This window comes from Paroedura picta, chromosome 1, assembly GCF_049243985.1.
Source record: "Paroedura picta isolate Pp20150507F chromosome 1, Ppicta_v3.0, whole genome shotgun sequence".
In the NCBI taxonomy this organism is placed as follows: Eukaryota; Metazoa; Chordata; class Lepidosauria; order Squamata; family Gekkonidae; genus Paroedura; species Paroedura picta.
The window spans coordinates 130,948,027-130,963,264 of record NC_135369.1 but is presented as its reverse complement, the minus strand read 5'-3'; the positions used below and the strand labels follow the sequence as shown (position 1 = coordinate 130,963,264).

The 15,238-nt window shown below is 43.8% G+C and overlaps 1 protein-coding gene and 1 long non-coding RNA gene across 7 annotated transcripts in view; one reads left to right on the top strand and one right to left on the bottom strand.

The window, feature by feature from the left end:
• LOC143820697 (uncharacterized) overlaps positions 1-12,320 on the bottom strand; it is a 27,594-nt gene extending 15,274 nt beyond the window's left edge. The window contains exons 1-2 of the long non-coding RNA XR_013225467.1: positions 12,140-12,320; positions 11,035-11,142 (exon numbers count right to left, since the gene is read on the bottom strand). This is a non-coding gene — a long non-coding RNA (uncharacterized LOC143820697). The remainder of the gene's footprint in view (positions 1-11,034; positions 11,143-12,139) is intronic.
• KLHL32 (kelch like family member 32) overlaps positions 1-15,238 on the top strand; it is a 103,914-nt gene that overhangs the window by 75,741 nt on the left and 12,935 nt on the right. For all 6 annotated transcript variants that reach the window (XM_077303774.1, XM_077303758.1, XM_077303803.1 and 3 more), the window contains 3 exons: positions 7,900-7,958; positions 10,123-10,315; positions 10,512-10,606. In XM_077303774.1, the coding sequence (XP_077159889.1) occupies positions 7,900-7,958; positions 10,123-10,315; positions 10,512-10,606 (347 nt within the window). The remainder of the gene's footprint in view (positions 1-7,899; positions 7,959-10,122; positions 10,316-10,511; positions 10,607-15,238) is intronic.

Below are 15,238 nucleotides of genomic sequence, written 5' to 3'. Positions count from 1 at the left end.
AGACCTCTCCATTACTATGGAGGTGCAATGTCTTTGTGATATGATATTGTAGGCATACCAGGGGTGAATCTACACTGGGATTTTTATCCCCAGTGACCCTGAATTAAAGAACGTTATCTACATGTTATTTGATTTCAATTTTGATATTTAGGGCTTTAAATTTTTACTCTGCAACAGCTTTGGTTGATCTGCGGTGACGCTACCTTTCCCCCATGATATCCAGGAGCCCACACTTCTATGAGCAGAGATTTGCCTCTTGGATTTACTTTCCCATCCTTGTTTTCTGTGAGGCTGCTGCCTCCCCACCCCGACCCCACTCCTGCAGGAAAAGAAAGATAAACAGGCAGCCTTGTGCTCCACTTACCCCAGCTTGCTCTATATGTAGACTGAGGAGTCAAAAGGCAGGAAATAAAGCACTCACCAACCTTGTGCTCCTTTAATGCTGGATGGTGCTTTACCTGACCCCCCCCCCCAATCAAGTGAGGAGACCAAAAACTGGGACAATACAAATGCAGAATGATAATGTGTTTAAAATCAGGGGACAGGAAGGCTGTAGATACGGGTTAAAATTGACCAGAATTTACAGTGGAAAAAATGTGAGCGCAGAAAGGGCCCAGGAATTTTTTTAAATCCACAATATCCTTGGGATTCCAATGCCCACTTGAAATTAATTTTGACTCACAATGATGTCTGAATTATTTACAAATTGGTTTCCAGTTCTGGCTATGGTTGAGTTATGATGTTTGCTCTGTCACCAGGGCATTTATTTATTTTGTGCTTTTAATTTCCCTCCCTCTTTATATATTTGTGTTATGGGTTTTGAAGGAAGTTAAGATAGTTTTAAGTACGAAATAATTGGAGTGCAGAGGAATGAAAGACAAGTAGTGTAAAAGGTTATTTATGAAGTGAAATCTTAATCTAGGAAGACAGATTTTAAGCAGGGAGTAGAACCAGCACAATTTACCCATCTCTAATGTACTTATCAGACTGAGAATAGTAGGGAATTATTGTGCAAAACATGTGAGCTAGCAAGGTTTTTAAGAGACAAAATGGAGAGCTAAAGCTGAAAAAGAGGATGGTGCTGACAATGCCATGCCCAACATATGAACTTGGTTGATTTGACAGATTGAAATGGGTATAATTTTCTTTTGCAGAACATGTTTTTAGTTGTTGGTATCAAACATGGGCTGCCATGATGGAAGTGCAGTTTAGTCTTGCTATGCCTTATCTTCCCTAGCTTTGTATACTGGAGAATAGTAATATAGTCTGTAGCTATACTATGCATTTGGGCTGTCTCTTGGCTACTTTTGACTTGCACCCCTTGGGGCTTTCTAAATTTTCACAAATGTTTGATACAGGTTGTTCACAATGAGTTGTGTATGATTCATGCTTAAAATGTAAAGAATGGAAAAAAGAATGTCATGAACTAGACCACAAGTCTGTGTGTGCATATATATGTCAGTACTACTGTGTGCACATAGTCCTCCCACCAAACACTTCTCAACTTTGAATCAAGTCTTTTTAGTTCTGCTGTGCAGTAAAATTTGAAAATGCATTCTTGAGTTGGACCATGCCTGAAACCAAATGCTGTAAGCCTGCAAATCTCTCATTTGCTAAACTTTATGGTAACTTTATACATAAGTCAGTTTATGATGGAGTAGTTTTCTCCTCCATTTTATCCTTTCAATAACCCTGTCAAGCTAAGATAATCATTGGTTTAAGATTGCCCACTGAGCTTTATGGCTGAGCAAGGGTTTGAGCCCAGGCGCCCCTAGTACATTGATCATGATACTACACTGGCTCTTAGACTGCCAAGTTAGGGCTGAGCATTGTGGGATACGAGGTATAATTTCAGTGGAATTTATTCTTGGTGAAAACTCATGTAGCTCGGAGGCACTAAATGACTGGTAGTCTAATATCTTCCACATCTGCTCAAACATCTAATCAGATTTTGAGGACCAGGCCTTTATGTCTGTACATTAAAAGGCTTTCTTTATTTGCATTTCTGTTCCCCCCCCCATAATAAATCTATCATATTGAGTCAGACCATTGGCCTACCATAGTTATTTTGACCAGCAGTGATTCTCCAGAATCTCAGAGATCTTTTACAACACCTGATCTTTTTAATAATGGAACTGAAGCATCCCCTTTTTGTGGCTTTCTTTTTGCCCCAAGCGCACAACGGAGTAGCATTGTGAGGGCTATTCAATTCTACCTGTGGTGTCTTATTACTGCCAGTAATTTTAGAAACTGGGAGCTTCCAAACTTTTTGTGTTACATTTGCTGAATGCATTTGTTAAAATTCTCCATTGCTCAACTGTGCTTGGATTCTTATCAAGAGGTGGACACATTTCCCATCATTTATACAAAAATATACATTCATGTGTGTAACCGTGTTGGTCTGAAGCAGCAGAACAATGTACGAGTCCAGTGGCAACTTTAAGATCAACAAAGTTTTATTCAAGGTACTAGCTGCAAAGCCTGTTCCTAAGAACGAGCTTTGAAAGGGCTTCCCCTCTGCCGCTGTGGCCACATCCCCCTGGAACGCCCAAAGTGAGCCGTGGCCCCTCCCCTCCGGCGACTCCGCAGCTTCCCCATGGGCCGCAAAGCACACCCGCCACCTTAAAGAGGCAGCGGGTGTGTTTGGCGGCGCGCGGGGAAGTCCTCCCCTGGCCCCTCCCCCTGGCAGCTCCGTGGCTTGCCTGCGGCCTGCCAAGCAAAGCCATCCCCACCCCTTCCTACCCACTGCGGGTGCTTACCTGTGGCACAGGGGCAACAGAGAGGCCCCAGCCCCGCTGGCTGTGCCGGCGGAGAGCTGCTCCTGGGGCCAGAAAGGGCTGTCACGCATCTGCAATGCGGCAAGAACCCTTCCCGGGCACAGGGGCAGCGGAGAGGCCCTGCCCCTGCCGGCTGTGCCGGTTGAGTGGTGCCCCTGGGCCCGGGAACTGCTCTCGGAATGTCTGCAACGCAACAAAAGGCCTTCCCAGCCTCAGGGGCAGCTCGGGTGGGTGCTGTCTGGGTCGGCCAATCAGGGTGCAGCCAACGATAGCCAGACTGGCTCCACCCCGCAGCCATTTTTCCTTTTATATATAGGAAACCATGGATAAGGATAAGCTTTCACGGTATAAGAAGTACATGGACACAAAATCCTATACCTTGAATAAAACTGTTTGTCTTAAAGATGCCACTGGACTCATTCAATTGTTTCTTGCTTATTGAAATGGCTCCAGAAATATTCCCTCCAGGACCACCTCCAACATATCATACTTCCCCAGAATTCAGGAAGATGTGATTCTAGTATCGGTGGAAAGTGATGTGAGAGTGAAGTACGGAATTTCTCCCATGTTGTCACAGAAGATGAACAACACATCTCTTTCCTGGTTCCCATCCTCATGAGCCCTCTATTCCATAAATTGTCTTGTAAAACTGTGAGGGAAAGATAAGGCATTTAGAAAGGGGCTTTGAAATGTATGTACTTTTGAGATGAGATTTCTAGGCTGCCCCTCTCCAAAAATTTATTGTGGGGCAGGGACCATTTTGCATTTTGGAAACAGAACCTGGTTATTTCCATGCTTTCCTATGAGCTTCCCATGACATAAAGCCAAACTCTATTGGAGGCAGGGCTACATTAACTCTTGTCCTAATTCAGGAAGAATTCATTCCTGTGCAAGATTCACTTACCATTCCATTCTAGGGATCATACATACATACTATATGCACTCTGCAGTCACCCTGACTAAGGACTTGAATTTATTTGGGGCCCTATTCTGTATCTTATGTAATATAATATAATGTAATATAATATAACTAGTAATCAAGCCCGCTGTAATCTAAATACAGTGGGCGCTAGACCAGGGAGCCCCCGGCAGTTGCGCGGAGCGCGGCTGCCGGGGGTTCCCTTTGTGGGCGGCTTGACGCGGTGAGAGGCGCTTTGCGCCTCTTGCCGTGTCAGGCCGCTGGGCAGGGAGCCCCCGGCAGCCGCGCTCCACACGGCTGCCGGGGGCTCCCTTGCCGGCGGCCTGACGCGTTGGAGGCACTTTGCGCCTCCCGACGCGTCAGGCCGCCATCAAGGGAGCAACTGCGAGCCGCGCTCTGCACGGCTCACAGTTGCTTCCTTGTCAGCAGGGCGGGAATCGGGCCAATCACGGACAAAGCCCTCCCACCAAGCCCTTAACGAATTATTTAGTCCGCGGCGCCCATGGTGCCGCGGGCGTGTTAAGGATAATAATAATTATATAATGTAATATAATAATCTGCCCACTAGATTATCACAGCACTTTCACCTGCCAGGAAAGTCTGACTTGAACTATGTTCAGCAGGAGAAAGATTCCTTATTGGACCCAGTCCATACCCAGATAAAACCTTTCTGATCAATGTGCTGTGAAAAATTAAATAATGGAACTGAAGCATCCTCTGCATCAGGCTGTCCCTCTAATAAAGATCTTCAGAAAGTAGGAATGCCAAATGAAATGAGTGCCAAGTGGCTTTAAAAATTAGCTATTTGTTTGTTTATTGAACAGAGTACAGGATTGATGTGATTAAGTCTCTTATGTCACCCAGAGAAGGACTGGATAAGGCTTTATCATCAAAGGTTCAGCAGGAAACGACAACCGCTATAGGAAAGGATGTTTTCAGTAGAACTGCTGCAAAACATTATTTCCATTTCCAGAGTCGTACATAAGGACAGTAGCCCTTGGTTGAATCAATGATCCGTTCAGCCCAGTATTCTGCGTGGGACCCTATGGGATGCTTTAACATAGAATACTCCATTATTCATGCCAGCATTTGATAATTTAGGCAGCAATCAGGAAAGTGAACATTTTAGAATAATTTGCTGACAGGTTTCTATACGGCTGGATTTTAAAGACTATTCTATATTTACAGGTTGCTTGACTTCTAAAAGAATGTATTAGAGATTTTATTCTCAAATGCATCCTGAAATGTATCGCTAGTGATATTATGATACTCTTCCTCCTGGTATCCTCAGGGAAAGCAGCACAGATAAATCAATTGCCTTTTGATGGTCCCATTTTATGATGGAAAACATCACTTTAACTTTCCTTTAATTTTTTCCCTAAGACGTTTTATTTACTTTCATTCTTTGTCTGAAATATTCTTTAAGTAGTTTATGGGGGCATTATGAGTTTGGTGGAATTGAATTTTGGTGGGATTTTTTTTTTAATTGGAACTTCTGCCACTTCAAAGTTAGGATAAACTTGGTTTTGAAAATTGGTGCTGATATGAAATGGTCTACTTAATGGCAGAAGAATCTATAGAAAGCTGTTAAGATGCAGATTATTCCCCTGGGGAGAAGGTGGAGGGTGGGGTGGGGGGAGACAGGAGGAGAGACCAGAACTGCCAATCTATATAATAGACTTGTTGGCAGGGAAGGCAGGGAATCTCTCTCTGCAAAATGCCGTGATTGCGGGGGGCAGTGTAGCAGCATGTGGCAGCCTAAACCCAAGAGCAGACAAATCAGCTTGATGACTTTCAAAGCCAAGAATACTGCTGGAGGCAAGGGCGTCTGATCTAGGGGGGTGGGGAAGAAAATTAAAACATATAGACACTTATTAATTTCACATCTATTTTTGTGTAGTCAAATCTGTATGCAAATCCAAAGCATTTAATTTTGGCAGATAAATCTTTTAAAAATAAGGCATATGATGCAAAAAGAAAGTGATAATTTTAGGGGTGTGTGTGCATGGATGGAAACCAATAGCTCTGCCCCCCCCCCAACACACACACAATAATGTTGACAGAGGAGAGGCCCTTTTGACAGAGGCCATCTCTGTCTGATAGAGCAAAGGGATATAATTCTGCTCACTATTTGCAGTGTACTCTTTCTTCACCATTAGTATTGTCTCCTGGCCTAGCTTCTCTGGCTCCTCCCTTCAGTGATTCCTCATCCCCCACCCCAGCACCTTTTCTTCTTTGAAGAAGTTTGTCATGGTCAAAGAGAGCCTTAAAAAATAAATCCAGGTACAAAGTCTCCTGCAAGCCTTGACATCCCTAAGCCACCAAGTTGGCCTTATGCAAGGACCACCATCTCCCCAAAAACGTGGACTCATAAAAATCCCTTTGTCTTCCTTTGATATAACCACTATATAGCCCATCGTAGCTAAATACTGCAATAATCATTATTTTGCACACAGAGTTTGCCTCCCGAGAGTGCTGCCTGTGAGGGTCAAGAAAGTAGGGAAAGCTTGTATGCACATGTGACTCCTGCACCTGCTTTGAAACAACCTTTGAATAACCATGGACTCCCTCCCTTCACAGTTATTCCCTCCTCCCTAGATCTTGGTCCATGCTTAATAATAGATCAAGAGACCGCTCTCTTTTTAGAGACTCCTCACTTGTGCTCCTTCTTCTCTTTCCCCTTGCATACTAACAATTTCGGATGAAAGTACAAAGCTGCTCCTCCTCCTCCTCAGAGCCCGTCATGACCCTGCCCCTACTTTGCTCAGCAGGGTGGTCATTTCTTTCCCCACCCCTTCTTTGGCTGGAATGCAGTTGCAGTCCCTCAAGCAGTGCTGTGTGCTGGAAAATGGTACAAGAGAATTGTACCCAATGTATGTACGGAATTGATATGACAGGAAATGCACTATGCTTCTGTAGGCATTTTAGAAGAATGACCCCCCACACACACACACCCAAAGGAAAATTATCTATTACCTATAACACTGCTCAACCAGTGATGGGCAAGGGGAACAACTATCAACTCTAGCACTTTACATAATAATTTGAATCAGTTTAGGGTAAGGCTTTATTCTTGAAGACAGTTGGCCCACAAGGATTTGTGTCAGCCTAACTCTTTGATTACTTACTACCGCATGCTTCTGTTGGACTGCAGATTGCATAATTTGCTTTGGGTTCAGAGAATCTTGCATCAGCACAGGACTTTGAACTTTGATTTTCATATACCTTCATTTTAAAGAAAATATGGCTTATTTTGCTTAACGGTGGGTATAATCCACTTTACTATATTGTAATTTTTTTACTAGGTGAGTAAGAAAGCTATGAAGTATAACTTGATTAGTGAAATTAATGTATGGTTTATATAACATGAAGTAAAATACAATTATTTAGTACACAGTGCACAAAAATTTAAGATTAAAAATGTACTGAGAATGTAAATAAAATCTCAGAACACAGTATACAGCAGCCAGTTTAAGTTGCATGTGCAAACCAAAAATGAAATTCCCTTCAATTCTGGTTTATGCATGAAGAGACACTGGAAATTGAGCAATGGCCAAGGTCAGAATGGTGGTTCAGTTATCATCTCTGATGAGTGTGGACTCCTCAGTATGTGCAGGCCTAGAATCAAAGAGTTGGAAGGGACCTCCAGGGTCATCTAGTCCAATCTGCTACACAGTGCACAAACTACCTGCCCACCAAGTATCATGATTTATAACAATTATTTGGAGCTACACTTTTTCAGTGACTCATATACAAACTGTTCGGCCTGGAAAAGATAGTTTATATATACATTTTATGGAGTGGTAATACAATTTAGACCACTGAAGAAGGCTCTCTGGCCAAAATGCATTTTGCCCTTTTTATTATATATGTGTAACCATTATTGAGATCCTGTAGTTATTGTATGTGCACCTTGCACTTGTTGCTGTGTTATAAGCTTTTATTTGCATTCTGTGAAAGTTGTTTTTAAGCTTAAGTTTTTTGTGCACTGTGCATTAAGCAGTTGTCATTTATTTCATATTATTATACAGCTGCTCAACATGTTAGGCTCCTGATTTGATTTTCAGGTTGGGTTTCTTTGTTGCTTCCTCATTTATATAACACTGTAGAATGTACAAATGTTTCCTAAGTGGCAGAGAATTTTCCTTAATGCATTCTCAAGTGTGTTTCGTACTCACATAATTTTGTAAATATTTATTATAGGAGGAGTAACAAATACAGCACAGTATCAGAACAGGCTAATGGTGTATGATCCTACACAAGTAAGTTTTCACCCTGAAGGCATTAATATATATATATATATTTTTTTTTTATTTAGAAAAAGCACTATAAAACTATTCTTCAGTTAGATGTCATCATGTCAGAGTGTGCACAACTGCGTTCCATGTTAATGAATTAGGGTACAATTGTTTTTCATGCTGTAGTATTCACATAAGTTTCTCCCCCTGTGCAGTTTTCCAGGCAGATTGAGGAAACTCTCAATCTGAAGTCACTTCCATAATACTGAGAAATATTTATACCCCACTTTTCTCAATCAATGGAGAACCAAAGGGGCTGACATTGTACTCTTCCTCCACAACAGCAAGCTTTTGAAGATGCTGAGGCTGAGAGAGAGTGACTGATTATTCAGGGAAAAGTGGAGATTAAAGTCTAAGCCTCCCAGATCCTAATCCTCAGTCTTTCTCAACTTTTTACCATCGAGAAACCCCTGAAACATTTTTTCAGGCTTTGAGAAACTCCAGAAGTGGCATGTTCATACAGAATCATAGCATAGCTGTGTACAGGTCCATTTGGGGCTCCTCCCCTTCTTATCCCCTCCAGGCCCATGATTGGCTACTTTTATGGGGGGGGCAGGCAGGTTGACCATATGTGGTCATATCACCCGATAAATGTTTAACAAATTTAATATATGTATTAAAAATGAATTAACTCCCAACTGTTTGGGAAACCCTTCCAGGGCCATCAAAAACCCCCAGGGTTTCATGAAAGCCTGGTTGAGAAAGCCTAGTCCATAAAGAAGATTAGCACAGACTGGCTGTATTACCTGCACATGTAAAGACCAATTACAAGCAATTGGATCAAAATGGGACCTACACTCCTCATAAAATGCCTTGTCTCCTACAACAACCATTGCATTTCTTTTTCTCCATGTATATTTAAATGGTGGCTGTAACATAGCAAACAGCTTGGCACAGAGCGATCCAAATGTTTTCATACATTTTGGTAGGGGTTAGGCTGCTCTTATTTGAGGGTCAGCAGCCCTATCCTTCACATTCAGACCACTTCTGTCTTTTGCCACCAATACTAGGCCAAAGCCCAGTTCACAAAGGGTTAAAAGTGGTGTTTGTGTGTGCGCGTCAGTATTCTTCAAATGAGGTCTGTTTCGTGTTTGTACACACACGCTTTTTAAAAATTCTGCTGGCATTATATACGGTGGGCACTGGAAGAACCTCACATCTGCTTGCGTCTTGCACAGAATCTCAATAGCTCTATCATTTGGTGCTAGTGCCTGTTTCTGTGCTAGGCCTTTGTGGAGTGCTGATAATGCCTACCATCTGCCACAGAGCACATAGCTACCTGCCAGTAGGCAGGCTGGGGTGACCTCTGCTTCTCCGCTGCTGATTAGTATTCACACGCTGGCTTATTAGGAATGACCCCACCAGGCCCCTCTGTTTCTTTGCCTTTGCAGTGCTTGGCGGCTTACCTGGCAGTCACTGCTGTGGAGGAAGCTAAGATATAATCAGGGGATGCAGGCAGGCTTTGCAAAGCAGATGGTGTCTATAGTTCTGTGTCAAGGGACTGGACTGCTAATGCAAATATTAATTCCTTCTAGTCAAATACTGCCCAGCATAATAGATAGCTGTACATTATGGGGGCTACCTAGAGCAACTATTTTTTACTTCTGCCATTTCGTGTTTACCACTCTCCACTCACCAAATAGTATCTCTCCTCTGCTTTAACCTTTTTCATAATATCTTTTGCTTACTTTTGTGGGGAAATAAAAATGATAAATAGAGCAAAGATTTAATTTCAATGCAATTTTGGCTATTAAATTATATATGTAACTGAATTACAGTTCATTTTTTGGATGCTTGATATGGGATAATGTTTCTTGTAAGCTACTTTGAGGTTCGGTTGAAGGGAAAGCAGGGTTGGATCCCATCCCAGGTCAACAAATATTTTCCACCAGGGGAACGAGCCTTCCTTATCTTCTCCGTAATGCTGTAGTCCCAAATGGCCCCCACATGCTGATCCTAGAGGACCAGCGTGAAGGAGGAGTCAGAGGTTTGCCATGAGTGGCAGGGATGGGGGGGGGGATTTTGTAAAAACCACAGAAAGCAAATGCCCCCTCAAGATCCAATCCCATTTGCGGTATATAAATAATAAAACATTAGATAAATTCTTTTTTCGCTCCTGTCCATGCAGAATAAATGGTTAAGCCGCAGCCCCATGTTGCAGAGAAGAGTGTACCATTCCATGGCAGCTGTTCAAAGGAAGCTGTATGTTTTAGGTGGCAACGACCTGGACTATAATAATGATCGCATTCTTGTACGGCACATAGACTCCTACAACATAGATAATGACCAGTGGACTCGCTGCAGCTTCAGTATGTTAACAGGCAAGTAATGATAATCTTCGCTATCAGTTCAGTTTGTACACTTGAAGGAAAGATTATAGAGCACCCATTCTAACAAGCAGCAACCTAACCCTTTACAGCCAATTCTACGTACAGCATCTTCCAGTAAGCAGGTTCCATCCTCCGGTGGTAAGAAAGGTCAATCTAAACACAGGCTTGGCTTTTTTCCCTCTCTTAGGCCAGAATGAATCTGGAGTTGCTGTTCATAATGGCAGAATATATTTAGTTGGTGGCTACTCAATTTGGACAAATGAGCCTCTGGCATGTATCCAGGTGAGTGATTTAAGCTACATTTTGAAATCTCTCTGAATTATTTACAAGGTTACTGACTCACAGGGCAGCTGTTCAAACAGAGACAACGGTTTTCGATGGGAAAGATTCTTTCTTTTTTAAAAATGTTATTTATAGGCCACCTTTCTCGCAGGGACTCAAATTGGATATCACGTAGTGATTCCACATAACTTTTAAAAAGGGACATACCTTAGCACAGTAGCAGTCTGGGAGCGACCAGAAAGAACTAAAGCACAGTACAAATATTAACATGACACATCATGTAGTACAATAATTACATAGTGATCTGCCTCTTAACAGTTTTCTACTGATTCATCTACTTTAAGCTAGACACAGCAGTATAACTTTCAGTCCCTAATCATTTGTCCAAGTAAGTTTGTAAGCAGTTTTGTACAGTGCGGCCCTATTACCTGTGCAGAAAACTCTCTTGAATAATTCAGTTTTTCATAGTTTGTGGACAGTCAGTAGAGTAGTAGCTTTCCAGACTCTCTCAGGCAGGCCATTCCTTAAGGTGGGAGCTACAACAGAGAAAATATGTGTTGATTGTTGATTTTGCCCATTTGCAGGTTGGCACCCACAGAAGCCCCATTGAAATAAAGTATTGTGGCAGAGCAGAGAGGGAGAGGTGGTTCAACAGATAAGAGGGACGAGGGCCACGAAGGGCTTTGTATGTGATAGCTAATACTGTAAATTTGGCCTGGTAACAAATGCGCAGCCAATGGAGTGTCTGCAGAATGGGAATAATATGCCTGTTCTGTCTAGCTCCTGATAATAGCCAAACTGCAGCATTCTGGACTAGGGGGGGGGGTACATTTGGCTGTATTCGAGATGAAAAATACCCCCAAAAATACCTTACTGGCCAAATCCAGGTTAGAGAATCTACAGACATAGGTGATCCCAAATAAAGCCATTTTGGGGTGTTTCCTAGATATATTCAGCTATATTGTTGTGAGCCATTCTAGCCCATATGTAGAGGGGTGATATAAAATTTAGTAGTATTAGTAGCAGTAGTTGTAGTAGTAGTAAATTGAATAATTGATAATGGGCAGGTTTAAAGGGGCAGGTTAGTCCAGTGCTGCCTTCTCAGTCATCTTAACCAGAGAGGGTAGAATAGAGACCAGATGATAATTTGCCACATTTTTTTCCTATGGCAATCTTTGTTTGACTCATGGATATGACTGTCTCTTTGAGTGACTGAGGGAGAGTGATTTTAGTGATTGATTTATAATAGATGCCAATACATGTTGATATGGCTCTCACACATGATTTTAGCAGCCAGGATGGGCACAAGAAGTGGCATTCACATATCCCAGATCAGGTGATGTATTAGGCCTTTCTTCTAAAGTACCTGTGTTACAGCTGACATCTATTTCATAGTGTATTCTCGACATTTTATTAGCAAAAAACTGATAAAAGTATCACTGCCAGTTGCATGTTCCTGGGACGTTAAAAGGTCAGACTGAGGCATTAGCAGATGCTGAGCTGTCTTGAATAATTGGGATGGACATGAACTACCTGATGCTATAACAGAAGTAACTTTTCTTTGTGTCAGCACTGCTTCACAAGAAAGAATCAGTATGATTTCTCCACCAGTACTGTTCTACCATTTCCCAATCCTTTTCCTATCACCCAGCTCTGTGGTAAATCAGGGAGCTAGATTTCATCCTTAGAGTGGGAGAAGTCGATGAAGGGCAACCTTGTTGATAGCTTAAAGGAGCTTCACATTCCATGGTTCCATAGCAACTTCAGCAAAATGCTTGTTTGGAATTCTAAAATCCTCCAAAGCATTCCGGAATCCATTAGAATGAGCCTCTGTTGTTGGAACATTTCAACTGGGTCCCCTCCCATATGTGGTGTCAGAGCCACACTCACCTTGGTTTTGAGCAGGTAGTGTTATACCTAGGGATGGACATGAACCAGGAAAATGTGGTTTGTGATGGTTAATGGTGTACCCAGTTTGCGAACCATTAATACTCATGAACCTCTAGAGGCTAAATGAACTGGTTAAGTTTGTGACATGGTAACATGGGCCCCCTGCATGCTAGAGACACCAAACGTACAGGGAATCTCTAGCTGATGCTCCTCTATCTGCTTTCCAAGTTCAGTGAAGATTGAATTTATGGGCTGCATGTTTCTGCCCACAAAGAAGGTATCCCCATCCTCAGTGGTTTGAGGGGTGGACAAGCAAAAAGAAAAAGCAGCAAGGGCAATATAATTTATTTAGATTTATAAACCACCCATTCTACTTGAGCAGACTCAGGGCAGTCAACAGCAGAATAGAATCAAAGTCCCAGGGAATCTCTGCAGTAGAAAATGAAAGGGGGTGAATTTTTGCAAGCCCAGCAGAATCAATGCCACTGTGGCACTGCATATCCAACAGGACAAAGATCAAGCCAGATCAATCTCTGCAAGAGAAACTGGGCATTTTTTGCAAGATCACCAGCGCAATGTGTAAAGTGCTCCATAGCACCAATACAATCAAAGAGTGCTCAGCAGAATCCAGTGCCATTGTGGCAATGGCAACTTAATAGAACTGATATGAAATACAGCATCATGATGCAAGCAAGGGAGGATGTTGCAAGCCCAACATAACCAGTTCAGTGTTCAGAATTATTAGCAGAGCCAGTGCCACTGTAGCAATGTAAGTTAAAGGAGAGTAAGGTCAAACCAGAGCATCTATGAAGTACAAACTGAAGGGAGAATACTTAAAAAAACACACACACAGCACAACCAGTTCAGTGTAAAAAATGCCTGCCAGAACCTAGTGCCACTGGCATCACAAGCTTAGGAAGACTGATCACAAAGCAGAGTCACGAGAAATCCAAGAAAGGGAGGGATTTTACAAGTCTAACACAACCAGTTGGAATGGTCTGACTGAAAACTGAAAAGGGTATTTCCAAGGCTGGAAAATTTCACAAACACCCTCCCTGTTACTTTGAAGTTTGGTAACATTTTGTTTGAGTGGAGACCGTCTGCCTTAAAATATATCCATTCACAAACTGCCAAGAACTTCTATGAAGTGTTTGATAGTTCATACTGGTTGATCTGCCATTAACTTCAATTCATGAACCATGACCTGGCCAAAATTTGTCATAAACCTTTGTTTATGAACTGGTTAGTGTCCAGGGAAATGCTGATTGCCGGAAGAATTTCCTCCAGGCCAGAATGGTGTAGTGAGCTAGCTTGGTGTAGAGATTAAGAGTGACAGCTTCTAATCTGGTGAGCCAGCTGGATGACCTTTGGTTTGTCACAGCCCTGGTAAGTGCTATAGTAACCAAGCAGTTCTGTCAGAGCTCTCCCAGCCCCACATACCTCACAGGGTGCTTGTAGTGGGGAGAGGAACGGAAAGTGATTATAAGTCGCTTTGAGACTTCTTCAGGCAGTAAAAAGCAGAGTAGAAAACCAACTCTTCATCTGGCTTTCTTGGGGGTCATCATCTGGGCATGGGATTGGGGACAATATGGGTGGGCAGGTAGTTGTGAGTTTCCTGCATTGTACAGGGAGCTGGACTAGATGACCCTGGATTTCCCTTCCAACACCATGATTCTATGTTTCTTTGACCAGCAACCAACTGCGTTTAATGAGGGCAACACATGTCTGGGAAGATGGGTTTCCACTTAAGGCAGAACAAAAGCAGACCACTTCCCATCCACTAAAGCAGAGGGGGACTGGTTGTGAAGGATCCAATTGCTGATGACTAGAGAAGCAATGGAGCTGGAAATGAATCTTTTATTCTTCCTCCAGGGCTTTTCTGCTTCTCTCTACATTAGCAGCCATTTTTTCTTACTATAGCACTGAAGTGAGGCCAAACCAACCTCCTTCCATTCCCACAGCTGTTCTCTATGCCTAGCTGGGAGTCTGCTCCCTCATAGTTCCCTGGACCAGTGCTGTCCTAAGCACTTTGCATGCTAGCAAGGGCTGGGCTTCTCTGTTTCTAGGCTCTCAGTCACCAGATCTCTCCTTCATATTAAATACTGTACAACAGTGGTCCCCAACCTTTATTAGGCTGGGGACCGGCAGGGCATCGGGCCGCACCCGCGGGGACCGCGCCCGCGCGGGCCACGCCCACGCTTCGGCCCGCGCCCGCACCCGCACATCGAGCCGCGCCCGGCCTCGCCCGCGAGCCGCGCCCGCGAATCAGGCCGCACCCGGCCGCGCCCGCGAGCCGCGCCCTCGGATCGGGCCGCGCCTGCGGGCCGCACCCGCGGATCGGGCCGCGCAGGCGCGGCCTGCATGGGCGCAGCCCGGCCCTGATTCCCTCTGCCCGCCCTCCCGCAGTAAGAAGCTTCCCGGGCCGCAAGCTTGCGGCCTGGAAAGTTTTTTACTGCGAGGGGGGGCGGGCAGAGGGAGCCGCGGCCCGGTGCCATGGCCTTCGCGGCCCGGCACCGGGCCACGGCCCGCAGGTTGGGGACCACTGCTGTACAAGAACTGGCAGACAGGACTCTTGAATTGTATGCAAGGGGGCACTTTGGGAGCCCTGCAAGGGGAGGAGAGCAACAGAGCCAGCACCAGAATTAGTGTGGCAGAGGCGGAGGCAGAAGAGGCACCATGCCTGCTCAATGGACTTTCTGAAGCACCTCCCTCCCACACACACACACACATTTAAATTGGTTT